The sequence below is a fragment of the Sitophilus oryzae genome, unplaced genomic scaffold, assembly GCF_002938485.1.
Source record: "Sitophilus oryzae breed Bouriz unplaced genomic scaffold, Soryzae_2.0 scaffold_111_pilon_pilon, whole genome shotgun sequence".
NCBI classification, from domain to species: domain Eukaryota; kingdom Metazoa; phylum Arthropoda; class Insecta; order Coleoptera; family Curculionidae; genus Sitophilus; species Sitophilus oryzae.
The window spans coordinates 3443186-3465591 of NW_022145749.1; the positions used below are offsets into that span (position 1 = coordinate 3443186).

Here is a 22406-nt window from a genome sequence, read left to right on the forward strand (position 1 = left end):
TATATGGATTTTAGTGTATAAATTATATACAAGGTGGTCCGAACTGTATTCCGGAAACTTCGGCAACATGTTCTGCAGATAAAAATAAGTAAAAAAGTTCATATAAATGTATATCCTAAAATGCTTAGTTTCGGAGATACAGGGTGTAGAAGTTTCATTTTTATTTCGATTTTTTCTAAATAATTTCTGAAGTAAAGTCAATATTTGGATGAAAATTGGTGTTCGGGAGGTTTTTGACATGAGAAAATTGATTTTGATGTCAATATGGCTCCTACTTGTAGAGGGCGCCACCTACGTATTTTTTAAATGATTTGAAGAGTAATAACTTTTCGTCCGTACCTGTATAAAACTAGCTAGTTAAAAAATATACATATACGACGTTTTTCACGTAAAAAAAGGTCTCCTGGTAAAAATCGCTACGAGTAATGGTTCTCGAGAGATTTGGAATCGACATTACCAATACCTGTCATCATTGACATAAATTAAACATGTTGACTAGTTAGTTATTAGACTAAAATCATAAATTTTAAATGTTTTTGTGCCAAAATTTCAACATAAACTGTTTTATCATCATTTTTTCGTAGAGAACTTTATGATTAGTTTAAAAAAAATAAAAAGTTCCCAAATTTCTCATTTCAGTCAAATAACTATCTACTCAACATGTTTATTTTTAGAATAATGACATGTATTGACTATTTCTATTGTAAATATCTTCAGAACGGTTGCTCGTAGCGATTTTTACCAAGAGACATTTTTTACGTAGAAAATCACGGAAATGTATATTTTTTCACTCAGTAACTTTATACAGGTACGGACAAAAAGAAATAAAAATAAAACTTCTATAGCCTGTATCTCCGAAACTATGCATTTTAGGACTTACATTTATATGAACTTTTTTACTTATTTTTATTAGTAAAATATGCTGCCGACATTTCCGGAATTATTATTTCCGGTTCGGACCACCCTGTATATACAGTGTCAGAGATATTGATTTACAGGTCAAATATAACTTTGGTGTAATGCCTTTAATTTAATTTTGGTTTTTGCTTTTAATTAGATAAAAATTATACAGTATGTCACCGAATTGAACAAGATTAATTTATTATTAACATTTTGAGAATAATTTTTGAATTAATTTTTTAACATTTTTGACTGTTCTAAAATTCTTCCTTTTCTCTAAAACTGAGTGAAAATTTGAAAGAGGATAAATGGAACTGGCCTTTTTGGAACAAACAAAAACCTATATGAAGAATGCATTTTTCTCAAAAAGTTAATAATAAAAAAGTTTTTTCTCTTGTAAAGCAGTAAGGGCTTAACCGTCAATGGAATTAGGTTAATGTTTTGTTAAGCGTGTTTTATCTGTTTTTATTTTCGTTTTTCTCTCGTTTGTTTTTTTCTCAGGGTTTTAATGAGAATTTGATTGCTTTGAATATTTTGATGTTAAAATTGAATATTTTACATCAACTTTTCATGACTAACAAATGTCAATGGCCAAGTTATTACTTTTCCGACTCGCTCGAGTTACACTTGGTTATCTGTCAAATTTGACATAAAGTAATAACCTGAAAGTTGAAACTTCGAAAAGATCTTTTTGAAAAGTGAGAATTGTACACTCATTTTTACGTAATTTTGAATCCAATCCAAATTAACAAAAAAAAATGAACGCCAAAGTTTCACCTAACAGCGTTTTCACATGCGACGGACCGTCCGTCGTGTTTTTTCAAGATAGCCGTCGAACAAATTCCGTCGGACGGAGCATACGCGCCCATGTGAAATTGTTCATATAAACTCATGGTACTTACTCGAGGTCACGGACGCTCCGTCGCATGTGAAAGCGCTGTAAGGCATTAAATAAAAACCATATGATGTCGCCTTATCTATGACACTGTAGAAGTTTAAAAATCGTATTACGTAATCGAAATACAGTTTATGGGGTACTCTTATAAAAAAGGAAAACCTAAATATCTAGAATTTGAGCGACTTGGCGAATAGCGCCGCTGTAGCTTGAGTCTTGTCTCCGTTGAAACGGCGAAGTTCAAAAAGAACCTGATCCCTAGAAAAACCTAATGTTACTAAGTCTTTTACGTCGACCTCGGAAAACCGATCGCTAGCTAAAAGGCCATCGGGTTGAGTATCTTTTGTGTTTGTTGTTGACGGAGTAGTTTGTGCTGATGTGCTAGCTGCCGCTGGAAATGAAATAGTTGGTATCTTAAACACACATTTTTATAGATGGTGGTATGATTTTGATTGAAGTCATTTTAGTGATATGAAAGAACACACAGAAATACCTATACTATATACGGAGCGATCAACAATGATTGATATATTGGCTATTCTGATTTTGCTCGTTTGGTTGGCAATAAATTTAAGAAATTCAAAGATTTATCGGCTGTTATCACTAGCGTCAAATCAAACCAAAATTAAATAATATGATATATTATTTTGATAATAAAACACATATTAATTATGTTTTATTAAAAAAATTGTTAGAAGGTATTCAATATACAATAAAATCGTATTGTTTATCTTCCTTTCTTACTTTTTGTTTAACAGTATTTTGAAATCGTTCATCTAGGTATACGTTTCAGATATAAAATGAAGGGTCTAGAGGAAAAACTTGATAAGCGCCAATTTCTTAATTTTAGGAATTTACAATATTATCGTAGGTCCAACTGGCCCCTACAAAATGTATAAACTCTGCAGGGCAATAAGTTGTTAAATCCTATAATATACGCCTAGTAAAAATATAGAATACACGGAAAGAACCTGATGACCTCCAGCCGTCCAGTGCTCTCCTTTATTCTCCTTTTTTTAGTAAAATGGCGCTTATCATGTTGTTCCCCTGGACCCTTCAAATAATTACTGTGCTCAAAATTGTAATTCTGTATTGTTTAATTTACTCCGCCAATTATGTTCAATTTGTAACCTTGTTTTGAACTCCTGGATAAAAATAAGCCGGTATTATGCATTCCTTTTCCATGTTGGTTGGCAACATGGCCGGCGATGAGAAGCTGAATTCTGCGTCGGGAAATAACTGTAAATATTGCAAAAAAGAAGTCGCGACTACAACAGCAAAGTGTGTGGATTGTGAGGGAGTTTATCATACATCGTGTGCCCTAAGGGTGGCAGGGTTGATTGCGATTGGTAAGAATAACCTAGTGAAATGCTGCGTGGGTCGAAATGAGGTTAAGTCACCATATGAACATAAAAGTGAATTTGAAGCTTTTAAAAAGCTAGTTGCTGCCAAGGATGATGTTTTAGCGAGCAAAGATGAAATAATTAGCCAATTAAAATCAAAAGAGGTAATCCTGCATGAAAATATCAAATTACTGAAGGAAAAAATCGACTCGAAATCCGGCAACATGGTACCTGAAGAATCGTGTCAAAGTCAAAATCAAGAAATGTCAACGTCAGCATCAGCTGATAATGTCAAAATTATCAGAACTCAAAATCAAAATACAAAAAGCCAAACAGAATCAACCCGAAAATTCCAAATTCCAAACAATATAAATAGGGCTGAAGCCGACCCATCATGGGCTGAAATGACTAAAGCGGCGAAAAATGGACGTGCTGTTCGTCAAAAGCAAATCCAAAATCCCCAGCAAAGTGTCGAAGAAGTAACATCACATCAGATAAACATGGGAATATTACAAGCTCAAACAACAAATAAATTGAACGAAATAATACAGCTGGGTCAATCACCGCAGCACAAGGGAAAAGAAAATGAAACCTCCTCGGGCTGGAATCTATATCAGAGGAGACGAAAAAGAAGATTTGTCGTAGGGAAAAATACCACTTCAACTGGCATCCAAATCCAAACAGTCCCAAAATATACCCATCTACATGTCACTAGGCTGTCGCCTACAACTACTGCAGATGAACTACAGAGACTCTTGAGCACTAATTTCCCGGGTGTACAATGCGAGGCACATTCCTCCAGATATCCCGAGATATACAGCTCCATGAAAGTTACTATACGACAGGATGATCTGAGGAATGCATGGAAAAGTGAGATATGGCCCTCTGGGGCAATTGTATCACGTTTTTTAATGAAGAAGAGGGTGCAGTCAACACCGACAGACCCTCAGGTAACAGGCGAAGTATAAAAGCCTCACCTAAATGCTCCAGCCTCAACATATCTTCAGCGCCGAAGAATGGTGATCAACAAGAAAATGGAAATACTTTCTCAACAGGACAACGCAGAGAGCAAAAATTAAAAATTAAAAATTTATGCATACAAATGTAAGATTCGTAAGGAACAAAACTTTACAACTTGAGGCTTATGTGATTGACGAGACAATAGACATTATCTGTATTACGGAACACTGGTTGACGGAATCAGAGATGGGCTTCTTCCAAGTTGATGGATATAAGCTAGTTGCATCTTATTCAAGAAGGGAATCTTCTGGTGGTGGTTGTGCAATTTTAATTAAAAACAATCTGAACTTGAATATTTTAGATATTGTGATAGATTGTAATATAGAGAAACACTTTGAATGTTCAGGTATTTTTGTGGAAAATTTTAATATGTATGTATTAGTTTTGTATAGGTCTCCGTCCGGCCAGTTTGACACCTTCATGGGTAATGTGGAGAGCGTTCTCGGTGCGCTGTATGCTTGCAAAACTGTCGTAATGGCTGGAGATTTCAATGTTCATTTTAACACGCAAGACGTTAACTCACTAGAACTGTGTGATCTTTTGGTAAGTTACAATTTAAAACAGACTATACATTCTTCAACCCGACATAATGTTTGCCTCGATAATATTTTTGTTAGCTCCGACGCAAGGATTTTGTCTTCTAAGGTTATAGATTTCAATATATCGGACCACATGGCGCAGGAGATTGACCTTGTCTTGAATGTTGGTACTGCTATGTTTACACAGGTATTGCGGACTTGTAGACCAATAACACAAAGAGGCTTATTTATCCTTTATAATAAGGTCGCTCAAATTGATTGGAATTTTATAAATGATAAGAACACAAATATTGACGATAAATTTTATCGATTTATATGCATTTTAAAAGAATGTTACTTAAATTCATTTCCAGAAAAAAATATAACTTACGATCCGACCAACCCGGCTTAAATAGTTGGTTTAATGAAGAACTCAAAGCAATGAGGGACCGTTTGTCATGGCTCAATGATGTAAATAAACAGTTTGGACGGTATAATCCCAACTTTAAACAAGCATATATAATTCATAAGAAAAAATATAGAGAAGCCATTAGTAGGGCTAAAATCTCGGTAAATGATAACTGGCTGCGTAGTTCAAAAAATTCTGCAAAATGTATGTGGGAAATAATAAATAAGCACTCTGGCAAACATAAGATATCCGCTGAAACAACTAAAATAACAGCAGAAGACTTCAAAAATGACTTTTCAAATATAGCAACGGATATTAGAAGTATTCCCATTGTACATGATGATCGTTTTGAGAATTTGGGCCGGCTGCCTGGAGTCCCCGATAATGGTTTTATCTTTAGAGAAGTTACATTCAACGATGTCCGTGAAGTGATTGACAATATAGCTAATAAAAATAGCCGTGATATATTCGGTTTAAATGTAAAGTTGATTAAAACCGTAAAAAATCATATTTTAGTACCGTTAACGAAATTAATTAATTTATGTATCAAAGACGGCATATTTCCATACATATTAAAAGAAGCTATAGTTATACATATATATAAGAAAAATGATCCTGATGAGATGGAAAACTATAGACCTAAATCCTTGCTCCCAATAATTTCCAAGGTATTTGAGAAATGTTTAGCCAAACAGATAATAAACTACTTTGAAGACAATAACCTTTTTAACGAATTGCAGTTTGGATTCAGAGAGAAAAAGAACACAGGACTAGCAATCCTTAATTTAATTTCAGAAATATTAGATTCTTTTCATCATCGTCAGTATTGCGCAGTCCTTTTTTGCGATTTAAGTAAGGCATTTGACTGTTTAGATTTGGAGATTCTCTTGAAAAAACTTAAAGCTTACAATTTTTGTACACGAAGTATTAACCTGATAAAGTCTTATTTGGAAGACAGATATCAGACAGTACAATATTCTGGGGCGATATCAGAAAAGCACAAACATTGGCGTGCCCCAGGGATCTGTTTTGGGCCCCGTTCTTTTTTTGATTTTCATTAATAATCTACCACAGTGCTACAATGAATCAAACTACACTCTTTTTGCTGACGACACGACGATATTGGTGCGAGGCTCTTCATTGGAAGCATCCATTGAAGCGTCTATGTTTTCTCAGGATGTGGCAGAAGATTGGTTTAAAGCTAACAAATTACTTTTGAATAAAGATAAAACAAACAGAATGATTTTTTCAATGAGAGACATAAAAGATTCAAGATTAGACCCTGTAAATTTCTGGGAGTTTATCTTGAGCCACGACTACAATGGGGTGCTCATATTGACGCACTCGCAAGTAGGTTGTCTAAAGTTTTGTATTTATTGCGTGGTTTAAAGACCAGAGTGTCGACGGATGTATTGATGACTGCATATTTCTCAATTTTCCATAGCCACTTAACCGACGCAATTCTTGCATGGGGTCACTCTCCCGGTATTTCCCGGGTTTTCCGTTTGCAACGAAAAGCTCTGAGGCTTATTGGGGGGCTACATTTTGCAGACGACTGCAGAACAGTATTTAAAAGAATGAACGTACTTACATTGCCATCCATTTATATATTCCAGAACCTGCTCTATATAAAGGAAAATTTGCATTGTTTTGTGGCGCACGATAACATACATAACTATACTACAAGGAATAGAGAGTGCATTGCACCCATATATTGGCGACTGAGAAGGTGTCAGACTGGACCGGGCTATTGGGCCATAAAACTATACAATGTTCTGCCAAAGCATTTTAAAAGTATGGGTTGAAAGATTTTAAAAGAGAAATTAAAAAAATTTTAATTGATAACAGTTTCTATACTTATCATGAATTTATGGATTTCAATTTTTCATTATATTGTCCTACCTGAGTATTTAGCTAGTAAGATTTTATTTAGTGCATTGTTTGAATGTTTGTTTTTTCTGTATTTTATTGACGTGTGTAAATTGTTCTTTGTAATTTTTTTTGACATGAATAAATTATTATTATTATTATTATTATGTTAAACCTTATAGTTGTAGTGTAGTATTGAAATTAGAAATTTTTTACATTGAGAATAGGTTTGTTCCATCATATTTCATTTGGATGCTTTTTAAACGTATTTGGATACTACTTATTATAACAGATGCTCCGTTAAAACTTAAAACGAAATCTTTTGGCGTTTTAGAGATATGATACGTCAAAGTTTGTAACGTCCAGAGGAGGCTACGCTCGTGACGTAGTTCCACGTCTCGTGTCTTATCGTCAATCAGTTCGCAACGACAAAAGTAGTGTGAATTAACGTTATTTGGCGTCATTAAAGCTAATTTGTTGGTTTATTTTCATAAAATGAATAATAATTTGCACCGTATTTCTTTTGCTTTTGAAATACTAATTTATCAAAGAGCTATAAGTAGTGATGGGATAACTCGAGCGAAAATTCGCTCGAGTACTCGAGCGAATTCAGTGCAGTACTTCCTGTTTCACCGGAAATGACTACAATTTTTGATTTTCAAATGGCACCCTCGGTATTTTCTTTACTTTATTCGATAGAAAATGACATTCTAAATAGAATGACGTATCATATGTCAACTTTTGACATATTCGCTTAAAAACAAATTGTATTTTAAATTTCAATCTAGAGTGCCATGGCTGTGTTAAAAACACTAATTTTTAATCAAGGAACCTTTGAAAAAATATATTTGATCATCTAATATTTTTAGTGTCTTGCCCTGGTCGGTTAAAAGATGCCCAAATCGTATTTTTGATCATATCTCATTTTTTTCAAATGGAACGAGGGTGGCTCATTAGCATATTTCGAAAAAGATTTTTTTTACGAATAATTTGATACCTCACACTTGGTACTTCGAGTCAAATTGTCGTTCTGAACCCATGTTACAAATTCAAATTCAATTTCAAATATCTCATATGCAAAAATGTCAAAAGTTGGCATGTGATATATCATTCTATTCAGACCGTCATTTTCTACCGAATAAAGTAAAAAAATACCGAGGGTGCGATTTAAAAATCAAAAGTTGTAGTCATTTCCGGTGAAATCGGAAGTGACAGAAAACAATTGAATATGTCAATCAATCCTAATTTATGTCATATACTAACATACCAAATCTCGTTGTTTTATCTGAAAAAATAAAAAAGTTATAGGGGTGAGCCACATTTGAGACGCACCCGGTATATTTATCCGTTACGTATCTGAGGGACAAAATTTTACGACCTACATCGACAATGCTTCAAAATAAACTAAAGCAAGCGGTCAAGCGAATTGCTCGCCGCTTACTACTTACCGTTCATTACCGAAAGAATATGTGCCCTGCGCACGCAGCTTATTGCTTGGCGCTTGGCGTTAACGAGTACTTACAACATGCGACGGACAAAAAACCGTATTTTTAAATACGAGCGATATTTCGCTCGACTGATCACGCGGTTATTGCAATCGCTTGATACTCGAGTACTCGATTATTGAAATTAATCGGTTTTTCCCATCACTAGCTATAAGACATTAAATGATCACTTAAAAATAAGACTGTAAAAATAAAAAATGTAATTGTATAAATTCCTTTATTGGAAAATACATCATTATTGAAACAAATTTAGTTAAATGTCTTTTTTGAAGATACTTTTTGATTTCGGTTTTGTCTTTGACATTCCGATCGCCGAGACGTATCAGCAGTGTTTTTTCTTTTCTCTAGAAAAAATATTAGGTTTTAGAATGAACTAAATTATAATTAGCACTTTAGTGTGCAGAATAAAACACCAATGAAACTAGTAAGTACTAATTATTCTAAAGTAATATAAAATATAATAAAGTAGTATGTATAACGCAAACATGCGTAACGATAACATCTGGCCGCGGTGATTCCCCGCTTAATACGAGCCCAGTTTGTCGTACATTGTATCAGTAGCGTGCCAGACCCCATGACCACGCCTCTGCATATTATAAAATGCCTCTTAAATAAGTGTAGTAGATCTCTACAAAAAATACTTTCAATTTGCCAATTTCAAAATACATTGAAAATAGCCCAGTTGTTAAACTTCGAAAATTAAATAAAGAGAGAATAGCCGAAATAAACCGGCAATCAGCCAGTTGATGTCACTCAGATAAGAGAGTATAAACATGCATTACTAATATCCTTATCTCCAATGTATTATGTGGATAATATTTTTAGTACTCCATTACTGAAATTTCAAAACAACATTCAAGTGGATTTTTAAATAGTTTAAGATTTTTGTATGTATATATAATGGTTTTTAAGTTATTTTAAATGCAATTTATATTTTATATCAGTAATATTTAAAGGTGCGTTTATACTTGACCACGCACGAGCTGAGCGTACACGAACGGCATCCGTTCGTGCTCTCGGGTCCGATAGAAACTTATTTTTCGACGAATTAAGTCATCCATTTGAGCGCAAACATCAGAGTTGTGCTCGTGAACGTACGCACGCACGAACACAACAAATTGCCGGTGCAAACTGAACGTTCGCGAACACATAAAATCCCTTTGAGCACCGACCAAAAACCGACACCAGACGATTCGCGTTCGTGGCAGCTCGCGCACAGGCAGATTCAGAGTGAGAGTGCGCGCACAGCCGTTTACACTTGAGTATTCGCGAAGGATCAGTGCGTGCGTGCTAAAGTCTAAACGCACCTTAAAAAAACAGCATAACATAAGGTGGGTGGACCGTGGAAGGCCATGTTCCTTTGAAGGCCAACTATAAAAAGCTATGTGATTGTATTGTCATGTGATGACAAATTCCTTCCACTCACACTAAGTTCCATTAAACTCAAGCACACGCGGCGGCGAGTCGCTATTTTGTTAGTGTTACTTCGTAGACTTCGGAAAAGGTAAGTTTTTATGTAAATACCCTACTATCTTATTTTTTTTTATTGTTATTTTTTTGTATTTATCGGTAGTATTCCTATGAAAGTCGGTGGTTCCTTATAAGGCCAATCAAAAATTTGACGGTTGACCTCAAATGAACTATCTCTGAGCATATTTTAGTTGCGATCTGAGAGATTTCGGTTTTTGACAAAATCGACAGGGTTGTGCCGAGGATTTTTTTCGAAAAATTTTGGAAAATCGATTTTGCTTATTTCGTAATATGTTGTAGCGCTGAATGTGTACTTTACAAAAACGGTATCGATTTTGAAATTCACAGCTTTTGTATCAGAGATATTTGGTGTTAATTGTTTCGAATAACAGAAAAAAATATTTATTTTGTAGATTTTCTCAAATAACTCGAAATCTGTTAGAGATGTCGGAAAACGGTTTTCGACAGTCAATTCTACATAAAATGAACTATCTGTGAGCATATTTTAGTTGCTATCTGAGAGATTTCGGTTTTTGACAAAATCGACAGGGTTGCGCCGAGGATTTTTTTCGAAAAATTTTGGAAAATCGATTTTGTTTATTTCGTAATATGTTGTAGCGCTGAATGTGTACTTTACAAAAACGGTATCGATTTTGAGATTCACACCTTTTGTTTCAGAGATATTTGGTGTTAAATGTTTCGAATAACAGAAAAAAATATTTCTTTTGTAGATTTCCTGAAATAACTCGAAATATATTAGAGATGTCGGAAAACGGTTTTCGACAGTCAATTCTACATAAAATGAACTATCTGTGAGCATATTTTAGTTGCGATCTGAGAGATTTCGGTTTTTGACAAAATCGACAGGGTTGTGCCGAGGATTTTTTTGCTAGGGTACATGGGCCTTACTAGGAACATTTGCAAATCATAAAAATATGAACACTTAGTTTTTAGTTATAAATACGTACCGGGAAAGTTAAAACAATGTGTTATGTTTATAATATTATTTATAACGGTTATTCACAACTTTTTAGCTAAAAAAATATTTTGGCCTTACAAAGAACAAACCCATACGAGGCCATTATAGGTTATTTTTTTTCTAATTTCATTCTAAAACTCATTGGCAACTTATTTGTTATCAATACTCATTACTATAATTTTTAAATAATCTCCATTCATTTCTTAGTTATATGATTGTGTTCAAGGAATGTTCGTTGAGTTTTTTAAAGAAGATTATAATATGTTAAGCATTTAATTTTTCGTTTAAATGAAAGCGTTTTTTATGTAGTTTTAGTAAAAGCGGATATATTTTGATTATTACAACTATAGTTTTAAGTTGAACAACTGATTTATAACATCGGCCTTGCATGGAGCCCTGTTCCTTGCAAGGCCGTTTGGAAGAGCTTTTTTAGTTAAAAAAAAGTTAAGTTTAATAAATAGTGATTACATCTAGAATAAAAAAAAGTAATGTGTATGTTACACAATAAAATAAAGTGTTATTATTAATTTGTTTCTTTCATTTAGCAAGTAAATGAACTAATAAAACCTGTTTATTCATTACAGTGGCCCACCACCATCCATGATCCACCCACCGTATATGGAATAATTATATTATCAGTTGGTAATATGCACCAGGTTTAATGTAGTTTAACGCAGATTTTAACACTATTTTTATTGTTTTTGGCTAGAACTTTTTCGCTGGAATACTATTATAACAAGACTCACAACGTCAACCCTGGCAATATAACCTAGCAGCCAACCGAAGCGAAGTAGCGCTTTCGCCGACAACTACGCTTAACGCTTGCGTGAAGCAGTGGTCAGTGGTAAATTGTGGTAGTAAACGGCCAGCCGTCGCGCGCCGGCACTGTTTAATTCTGTTGTCGCTCTGCATTCTTAATTTCGACAAATAAAATGCCAGGATTTGAAATATTTACTATTCCAAATTTAAAGCTTTATTCCTCGCAATTAGTGGAATACATTATTGGTTTCAATTACACTTTATACTTTTTAGTTTACGATCATTCACAATGTCTATAAAACACAATTAAAATTAATAGAAGGCTAATATTTAGCTCAACAACAATCAAGTTTTGATTTCTAACTAACCACAAGTTCTCTTGACGGATGATAATCAAAGGCCCAAATTACATTTCTCGCAAATTTTGAAGTATAATTAGTGGAAAAGTTAAAGGTTTGTTAACTTTTCTACTAATTGGAAAATTGAAAATTACTACCACTAATTTTGCCGTTCTGAATGCTTACATTGATATTAAAGAAGCTAATTTGTACACTAATTGAAACCACTAATTGCGAGGTTCTGAATGAAGCTTAACCTACAACCGAAACTGACAGTTTATAAATGCAAAAATATTGAACCTCAACTGCTGCGAGCTCCCAACTGAAACTGAACTTCAATCCCCGAATTTATAAATCCAGCTAATTAGACGATCATCTAATTAGCGGAATTGTAGCAGTATTTGCCATATATCTTTCTATTTACCATTTTAAATTAACTTATTGTATACATGATTATACATCATACTTACCTTGTCTACTATTATTTAGAGCAGTCTGTAAGTCTCTCTGTTCAGCTTCTTTCCTAGATTTTTGTATAACGTCTTCTTCAGAAAATGTGCTTAGCCTTGCACAGTCAGGAAGTTCACTCTCTGGTAAAAAAGGCGTTTCAGTACTTGTGGTACCTATCCTAAGTACATTGGCTTTAAGATCTATACAACATTGATGTCTTTTTAACATATCTAGACCTACAAAGTATTTCAATCAATGTAAGTAATAATGGAAAATGATCATACTAGTACTACCCAAAAGCATGTCCATGGGTTGTTCCTCAAGCACTGAAAAACTTGTGGTTAGATATACATTTTCAATTTGTATTTGAACCATGTGTATCCTTCCAATTATTCTTTGAACTCCCACACCTTTGGCAATACCAGCCCATCTTGTGTCTACCAATCTCATTATATTACATCTTTCTGCACATTTACTCGACATTATTGTAGTTTGAGCACCTAGATAATTTGAGTATTTCCTTTATTATATACAGGGTATTTCAAAACAAATGCGAAAAACTTCAGGGGGCGATTCCTTGTTCAAAATAAAGGGTAGTTTGCTTCATAAACGTTGGGTCAAAAGTCAACCATTAGGGAGATATCGCGGTACAAAGATGGCGGAAAAAATGTTTTTATTTTTTATCTTGAAAACGAAAAGAGATAGACTAATAAAATTTTATGGAAGCATTACTGTTATGAAAACACACTTTCTGGTAATTTTTTCACTTTTTTAAAATGAGTGGAAGAAAAATCTTATCAAACACATGCAAAAAAATTAATTTGGATAGTTTAGTTTGTTTAGAAACTTTTTTATCTCTTGTATTTTTTTGATAAAACTCACCGATTTGAAATTAAAAAATAAAATGTAAAGCATTACATGTCAGGACAAAAAACATTTTCTGATAAAGAATCTAGTGGGCTGCTGTAATTTTTTAGGAAAAAATCTAGTCGGCCGCTGTTACTTTTAGGATGTTCCTAATATTATTTTATTTGACATTACTCTACTGCAATACGTTATTATCTAGATGATTATTATTATCGTTATTATCACTAGTTTCTTAATCTAAAAATGTTTTTGTCCTGACATGTAATGCTTTACATTTTATTTTTTAATTTCAAATCGGTGAGTTTTATCAAAAAACATAAGAGATAAAAAATTTCTAAACAAACTAAACTATCCAAATTAAAGCATTTGCATGTGTTTGATAAGATTTTTCTTTAAATTTCGTTAACAAGAATGATAGGGGTAGTTTATTTCAACCCCTTCCACTCATTTTAAAAAAGTAAAAAATTACCTGAAAGTGTGTTTTCATAACAGTAATGCTTCCATAAAATTTCATTAGTCTATCTCTTTTTGTTTTCAAGATAAAAAATAAAAACATTAATTTTCCGCCATCTTTGTACCGCGATATCTCCCTAATGGTTGACTTTTGACCCAACGTTTATAAAGCAAACTACCCTTTATTTTGAACAAGGAATCACCCCCTAAAGTTTTTCGCATTTGTTTTGAAACACCCTGTATATATACAGGAATCCCAGAAATAAGTGCAAGTATTTTAACTGATATTAGAGTTCAATCCCAGAAACACGCCCGTGAGTTTTTTCGTCAAAAAAAAATTGAAAATTCGAAATTTTTGGAAATTTTTTTTAGTTTTTAGTTAAAAAACATAATTTCTTGATAATATGGCAACTGGCAACATAGGTATTAGATTAAATTTACAAAAAAGAAAATCCAGAAAAGATCCAGTGGTTCTCAAAATTTTAGCGAAAAATAATTTTCTTTAGGTAATTTTCAAAGTAAATTATTATTTTGTTATTTTGGACTTATTTGAAAAACGATAGAGAAAATATGTTTCTTTTATCGAGATATACCACCCCTTAAAATACTTGCACTTATTTCTGGGACAGATTACATTAAAATCTAAAAGATAACATATAAACAAGATAATGATAGTAGTTAAAAATTCTAAATTTCTAAAATTTTATTGATAAATCAGTAGAGTTGTAATAAAGAAAATGTTCTCATTCATGTCGAGGGAAGGTTCGCGAATGTTCAGGATCATTGCACAGGAACGTGTCCTTATAAAAGCGCATATGAGCACAAACGAGCATGTATAAAGAAACGATAGTGTTCCCTATAGGCTTGGTGCATTCTCCGCCGGTGCTGCCACCATCGGAGACTATCGTAAACAACTGGTATATTTATACAAATACACCGGTTTAAATAGCGAGTATACAAAACATTTATTATATAATTATTCTAAAAGTGTTAGGAAGTATAATTTGTGGAAATTCTAAAAATAAAAATAAAAAGGTAAATATTTTGATATATTCAGAAGGTCTAACCTGTATTATAATTTATCATTCCAGCTAAAATTTTTTTAGATGAGTTCAACTGCGGTGGCGAACATAGTTTTAATCATGGGTTTTGGGGTCATAATTGGGGCTGTTTCAGCAATAACAAAATTTTTTAAAGGTACATAATTATAATTTTAGAAGATGTTCATAAAACATTTAATCACTAGTTGATTAAAAAAAGTATACCATTAATATTGCAAATTATATTTTAGCCTCTGATCTCTCATAGTATATGTTTATTTAATTTTTTATTACGTAACGAGCACTTTGTTTAGTCATTTGTTTCGTTGAACTCCTTGAAACCATTTTTGCTTTTGATCAAATCAGTGTAAGAAACTATGAAGCTATAAAATGTTGTTTCAGGAGAGTTGAATAGAGAAAGTTAAGCTATTGAATGTTATTGCAGCCAACAATGCCCTAATGACGCTCTCCTTTACGCGTTGACATTTTTCGGCAATTTTATTAACATATGAAATTGTCACAACACAACATGATGCCTAGTTCAAATTCTTTTTCACTTATTTTTTACTACCCGAAACAGCCCCCACAAAGCCACAATTTCAATATTATTTTAATGCGATCAACATAAACTGCATCCAGGACGGCGTGAAATACATAGCAAAAATTTCTGATTTCTGCCGTATACAGCGCCGCGGTCGGAATTTTTTGAAATCAACTGAAAGGCACCAAGTCTATATGTGATATGCAATTTCCTACCTATATATTAATATAGTAGTATTAAAATACCTGAATCAATGAAGGCTTTTACTGGATACCCATTAACGTGACAATTGATATATAGCATGACAACAGTTCCAAAAGACTCTGGATTGTATTCCATTGCGGCTTCCATATTAGCTTCAATGTTTTTCTGTCTAATTTCCTCAGCAATCAGTCTTTGCGCTTCAGTGTCAAATGGATCGGCATTAGCCATTCTAAGTCTTTGTTGTTCCCTTTCTTGTCTAGCTGTTACTTGATCTTTTAAAACCGATGCAAATGTATCTAGTAAAATATTAGATATTTAAGATTATAAAATTAAAAGAAAGTATTTAGTGTATATAAGTACATAGCATAGGGACATATAATCCTTATCTAAATTACACAAAAGTCATATTGTACCTATATTGCCACTAAGAAGTGCATCAGCTAATCTGGGATTATTTTGTTTCAACAAAGCTAACTGATCTGGATTAGCTAGGAACATGTCTCTAATTAATACAGGATCATCTTCAGTAGACCTGTTTCTGGTGCTATTTGGAACCTCTATATTGCTGAAGTCAAAACTGGAAACTAAAAAGAAGTTTTAACTCAATATATCTGATTCAAAAAAATATAATTATGGCATTGATGGCCAAGTTATTAGTGTCGTAATAAGGAAGTAAATTAAAAAAATTATATTTCAAAAAATGTATGACAAAGAAAAATATGATCTAAAATTAATCATATAAGGGGTGGCTTTTATATCTGAGGGGTGGTTTTTATACCTGATGGCTGTTGATCAACAGCAGTTTGGGATCTTGAATACATATGTTGTAAAATCACTGCATCGCCATCCCGAATGCCGTGGTCCTTCATAGACTTCTTGTTGTCCATTAAAGGCATTCCATTAAATGCTATTACAATTTCCGATGCGGGAAATCCCGATTCAATTTCACAAAAGGCTTTAAAGTTTTCTAGTTCTAAATCTTCAGAAACATCAAGCACAAAAATATAGTCAGTTAATGTAGTCACTGTTACCTTCATTTTTGTTTGATTGATAATACACTTATTTTTCACCGATTTGAGGACATTGATTCTAAATTTTATTTATTCATTGTTTTGAAAAACATCAAAAATGCAGAACGTCACTACTGTATGGAACTGTGGTTAATTATAAATAGTACGTGCGTTTAGGTGCTGTATCTTTTCTTTTGTTAAAATACAAAAGATATATCTATTTATAAAAATCTGCGTATTCACTGTTTCTAAATAATAAACACATTTAATTTTTCTCCAAATTTTCAGGTCAACAATCGTGAACAAAAAAAGATAGGAAAACAAAAGTCATCACAAATTATAATTATACCCCTTTAATTTAGGCAGACTAGGCAGCCAGAAAATATTCAAATGATATTATTGGTTGCCTGCTACGTAACTAAAATATTTTGTGTATATTTCTGGTTGTATATATATATGACTTACATACAGGGTGGAACATTTTTAAATATAAAAAATTAAAAATATTAATAATTATCTATGTATGATAGAGGCAGGTAACAGCAAAGTAATTTTAATACCTAGGGCATAAAAGTAAAGGACATTTACGTTTAAGCATCTTTTTATTCAAAGGTTTAAGCACAAAAGTACAAAAATTGTTATTAAATTCATATTAAATTAATTGATTTTGAGTGTCAAACTCAACAAGTGTAGGTACTCATTATTGCTCGACAATCAATATCTAATTCCCTACACTGTAGCCAGTAGCCATGCAATGTAGGTATAAGCACGGGTATTAAGTGGTATTTTACTTTTTTTAATACTCTTTATACTTAAAAATTTAGGAACACAACGTTTAAAAAATATACAATTTAAATTAATACAATATCCTAGCAACAGCTTGCGGTAATCAGTTGTATCCATCAAGAAAAGCTAGTCACAGCTAGCAACGTCGGGAAAAGGAGAATTTTAAGAAAGCTGGTTCTATAATACTAGGGTCGGTATTTCTAGCCTTAGGTGCCGATTTTCGTGTGCATGAAGAGTACGGTCAATATGCTCAGTAAAATAAAAGATGTGTGAATAAAGAAAGAAGAGCTTTACTTACTTTCCCACGCGCATGAAATCTAGCGTCGATTAAGTGGTTATATAACAAATACTTCGTATTTTTGCTCTCTCCAATAACTTATACTATACTCTGTTTTTTTTCTCAGGTAAGATTTCGACAGACGATGACAGAAGAAAAGCAGATGACGTCCCATACCAATCTATTTATTTTACTAAAAAAAGTTTCTAATAATTTTTAAGTTAACTATGGATGGGTTTAAATATAAATTCGTCATGCGTCGTCACTTGTTGTTTTTAACCAGTTCTATTGGTTTATTTCAAAAATGACAGATCGTATTTCAATTTCATTTGTTTGACTGAACGATGAACGACAAACGGACGCCGATGCGTATGAACTCGCCTTTAGATTTTTGACGTTTGTCAAAGTCTTGCCAAATTATACGTTATAATTTTGTGACAACTTTTGTCAAATACCCTGCGTTTTGGAAGATGATGCATTTTGATTCGTGTTATTACGTGTGTTTTGTGTCTTTTGAAGTCAAGTTGAGGAAAAATCGAGTGAAAATTAACTGTAGAACCCAGAGCACAGTTTATGGTTAATACTCGCTGCCCAGGCAGAAAGCAAAGCAGAAAGTCTTATACAGACACATCAATAAAGTTACTACCGTAAAATGGGGTGAATAGAAACAGTTTCGTAGGCTATTAGCGATATACCGGTTGATAAAAATGTGGTATTATGTTCCCGAATATTTTAAAACATGGGTCTTTGTTTGTTCTTTGCGTATACATATAATTTGATTTTTGAAAAATATGCATATAAATATTAAATAAAAATAACTTTTGTGTTTCTATTCACCTGCTATTCGGGAGAATAGAAACACACATTGATGTTAAGGTTTTTATCTATTCTATTTCCAACAAGGTGATTAGAAACAGATAATTATTACATATTTAAGTAGGTTTAGCAATAATTAATAATACATATAATATAACAACTTACATGTACCAGCTTAAGTATTACTTTAAAAATAAATATTTTATTTATAAAGTTTTCGCGCCATACAAAATAGGTGATAAATCGATCTCACATTTATTGATCAGCTGATTGACAGAAACAGTGCTGCCACAGATAAAAATATAGTTTTTACATTTTATTGTGAGTGCGTTCCACTAAGCGCTCACAATGCTCAAAATATGCCTTCGGTCGTTCCACATGACGATCGCGGACGTTGCGGTCGCGGCTAAAACGTCACTAATGACGTCATTATTTTCGCTCACGCCGAGCTCACAACGACCCATCTCAATAGTAGGATCGAAGTGGACGTTGAGGAATTTTGGCGCAATTTTTAAAACTTAAATACTGATACAAAGATTTCTATGGCTAAAAATGGCTACCGAAAAATTACTTTGTACGATTCAGAAAGAAGTGTGTTAGTAGAAGCATATGTGTCTCCAGAAGATGCTGAACGTGCGGCTACAGGTAAATATAATTGTATTAGATAAGTTTATTAGATTAAATTAATTTTAGTGTTTATACAAAAGCCTATAATCGGTAATATACACATACATAACCTAATACAATATTCATTATCAGTAGTAGAGGGTAGTAGTATATTTCATAAAAAAATATGTTTATAGATATAGTCTTTGCTACTCAATTATTAAAAAGTATTGAAAATGAGGAACCTTCTACAACTATTAATACCGATATGAATGATGATTGCAATAATTATGATCCAAATGATAATTTTATTGGCGAAGAGACACTTAATGAGACAGGTGAAACACAGATTCAACTGATTGAAACTCAAGAAAATGAAGGTAAATTAAAAATAAATCATATGGTTATCTTGCCTTGTATATGAGGATGTCAATTATATATCTGCATATTTTAGCCTCCTTATACAGGTGGAGTCCACCCTGTGTATTACTGCTATTAGAGACCTATAGGTCGATGGAAGGAACCCTTAAAAGTGGTAAATTACCCCAAAAAAAGTATGGGAGTCGATAGCTCAAAAGCTTATTGAAAAAGGTATCATGTAACTGGAGGGCAATGCTCATCTAAACTGCGAAGCTTAAAAAACATATAAATCCATAAAGGATTATAATAACAAATCAGGGAATGATAAAAGGAGTTGGCAGTTTTTGAAGTTAGTATATAGTTTTTAATATCCATATTTTTTAGATATAATTAAATTTTCTATAAATTGCAAATAAATAAGTCTTAAAGTCAATAGTAAAGTCTCTAATTAATATGCCATATTGTATATACCTAATGTATTGTATACTTTTTCTAGATAATGGAGGAAATCTTTGCCAAAAGGCATGGTGCAATCCAGTGGCAGTTGCATCTTCTAGTGGTCTCTCATCAAAACAGTTAGAAAGTAACAATAGTATGGAGGAGTCGGACGGTGGATGTTCATCAAGTGAGTTTATTAAATCAGATGAGACAACTCTTAACTAACCTAATGTAAAAATTAAATCTCATTCCAGATCTAATAAAAATACAATAACATATTTACTGGGGAAAAGACTGAAGCAAAGGGAAGAGCATGAGCAGTTTAAAATGAAAAGGCACGAGGAGCGGATGGAGATGGACAAGAAGTTACTGCAAGTTTTAGAAAAGTTAGCTGATAAATAATTGAGAATAATTCACTATTAATTTTATTAAAAGTACAGGGTGAGTTAACAATAGAGTAAAGTTTATTATCTCATTTGTTTCGTGGTTTACAAAAAAATGTTAAATACAAAAGTTACAGAAAAGGTTATGATACATATTTTAAAATTATTATCAAGTATACAGACATTTTTTTGTAAACCTCAAAACAAATGAGATAATGGACTTACTCCATCAATGACTCATACTTCACACGTTATAATACATTTGATAGTTTAATATAAAAATAAATTTATGCAATTAGATTTTCATTTTACAAAGAATCCATGATAACATCTCTTTTAAGAATTCCTGCATTTCTCCTTACTTCACGCAAAATGTTTCCATTATTTACCTGATTGCCGTCAGGTATGGTGATAACAATTAATTCATCTTCTTGTAAAATGCAGATATTATGAATTACACAGCATGCAACAATGTACTCTGCAATTAAATCTACCCTTGTCATTGGTAGACAATGTAATAAACTCCTCATTCGTCCTTTTAATAATCCAATGCATCTTTCAACAGTTACTCGAGCAGATGAATGATGGTAGTTATATTTTTTTTGTCTCTGACTTAAATGTCCATCATCTCGATAAGGAGTCATTAAATTTTGATGTATTTCGTATGCCGCGTCGCCTAGAATGTGGCTATTTTCTGGAAATGCAGCATCGTCATTTAAGTAATCTGCAACTTCTGACAGTCGGAACACTCTCTGATCATGGACAGACCCAGGGTGTCCAACATAACAATGTGTTATTTTTGTTTTATGATCACATACGAGCTACAAACCAATTTTAAAATGTATGTAAGTCAATTATTACCCAAACTAGTATCATGCTTAAAAGTAAAATATACAAATACCTACTTGCAACTGAATAGAATGGAATCCTTTCCGATTGATATAATCTCCTGGATTATTTTTCGGAGCATTTATATGAATGTGAGTCCCATCAATAGCACCTATTGTTTTAGGAAAGCCACTTGCTCTTTCAAATCCACGCATAACATCAATAGCACGATCTCCTGTAGGCCATTGTATAAATCTTGAGGCTCTTACAAATAAAGCTTTACAAACTCGACGTACAGCTCTTACTGCAGTAGCTCGTCCTACGTTAAATCTGTCACAAACTGATCTAAAATAAAAATAAAAAAATATGTCTATTTTAATTATATATACTTCCAAATATCAGACTAAAGTTATATTTTATATAAAATGTAACCTATAAGAATCCGTTGTAGCCATTTTCCAAAGAGCTATCATCAATTGATGATGAGAAGGAATTGTAGGACATCCTGGAACACGTCGAACTAAATCTTCTTGTATTAACTCATGCAAATAATTGAATGTGTTTCTTGAAATTCTTAAATAATAATTACATAAGTCCCTCAACAAATATATGACAAAATCATTTATTTACCTGAAATGGCTTTTAAACTCTTCACTTGAATAACGATTAATTACATTCTCATAGCCAATAATACGTGGTCTAAGTTTTCGCTTTTTACGATCGCGATTTTGTAAAATTGCATTCCACTCTTCGTCTGAACTAGATGAAGAAGTTTCAGACACATTCCGATGCACCAAATATCCAACTGTCGCCAAAGACATTTTGATTTCTTTTTTTTAGACAGATTTTTTGAATTCTCTTCTGTGATTTTGACTATTATTTACTATTTATTTACATACATTGACAGGATTGACGCTTAAAACGCCCCATAACCCATTCCACTTGAGTTTATGATTGTAACGCTCGCAAGCAAGTGGAACGGGAAAAATCGCGATCTTGAGCGTGAACGTTATGAGCGCTTAGTGGAACGCACTCTGTGTATTACCAATGATAGAAAAATTAGATATGTCGACTCTTTTTACTTTGAATATTTTTAATCGTGATTTGATTTTTTTCAGAAATTTTGTTTCTATTCACCCCTATGTTTCTATTCACCCCATTTTACGGTATCAATAAAGTTCGTATACCATCTCGTCGTAGATAAGTGCATCTCGAATATGGTAGAAGGACCATACTAAACACATACTAAAAACTGGAGTAGCTGTAAAATATCGACATCACACGATAGGTAAATAATGGATTTTAGTACTACAGAAAAATAATGTCAAAAGGTACTGGTTTA

General features: G+C 32.9%; 3 protein-coding genes across 5 annotated transcripts; 1 reads left to right on the top strand and 2 right to left on the bottom strand.

The window, feature by feature from the left end:
• Nucleotides 1-1374: 1374 nt before the first annotated feature.
• Nucleotides 1375-16901, bottom strand: LOC115884025 (protein DDI1 homolog 2). Of its 3 annotated transcripts, XM_030902483.1 has the most exons (7): nt 16592-16899; nt 16339-16539; nt 15974-16144; nt 15602-15856; nt 12749-12955; nt 12476-12691; nt 1375-2186 (listed from the first exon to the last, which is right to left on the bottom strand). In XM_030902483.1, the coding sequence occupies exons 2-7, from the start codon at nt 16454-16456 to the stop codon at nt 1966-1968; spliced, it is 1188 nt and encodes a 395-aa protein (XP_030758343.1). In that variant the 5' UTR covers nt 16457-16539; nt 16592-16899; the 3' UTR covers nt 1375-1965. The 3 variants fall into 3 exon arrangements, with proteins under 3 accessions (XP_030758343.1, XP_030758327.1, XP_030758334.1); XM_030902467.1 differs by having other exon boundaries at nt 16339-16900; XM_030902474.1 differs by lacking the exon at nt 1375-2186 and adding an exon at nt 8663-8803 and having other exon boundaries at nt 16339-16901.
• Nucleotides 16902-18784: 1883 nt separating this feature from the next.
• LOC115883137 lies at nt 18785-20078 on the top strand. Its single transcript, XM_030901453.1, has 4 exons — nt 18785-19094; nt 19253-19435; nt 19510-19617; nt 19912-20078. The coding sequence occupies exons 1-4, from the start codon at nt 18992-18994 to the stop codon at nt 20076-20078; spliced, it is 561 nt and encodes a 186-aa protein (XP_030757313.1). The 5' UTR covers nt 18785-18991.
• Nucleotides 20079-20342: 264 nt separating this feature from the next.
• On the bottom strand, nt 20343-22105 carry LOC115884047 (putative nuclease HARBI1). The gene is made up of 4 exons (XM_030902493.1): nt 21695-22105; nt 21497-21637; nt 21142-21409; nt 20343-21057 (listed from the first exon to the last, which is right to left on the bottom strand). The coding sequence occupies exons 1-4, from the start codon at nt 21883-21885 to the stop codon at nt 20545-20547; spliced, it is 1113 nt and encodes a 370-aa protein (XP_030758353.1). The 5' UTR covers nt 21886-22105; the 3' UTR covers nt 20343-20544.
• Between the last annotated feature and the right edge of the window lie 301 nt (nt 22106-22406).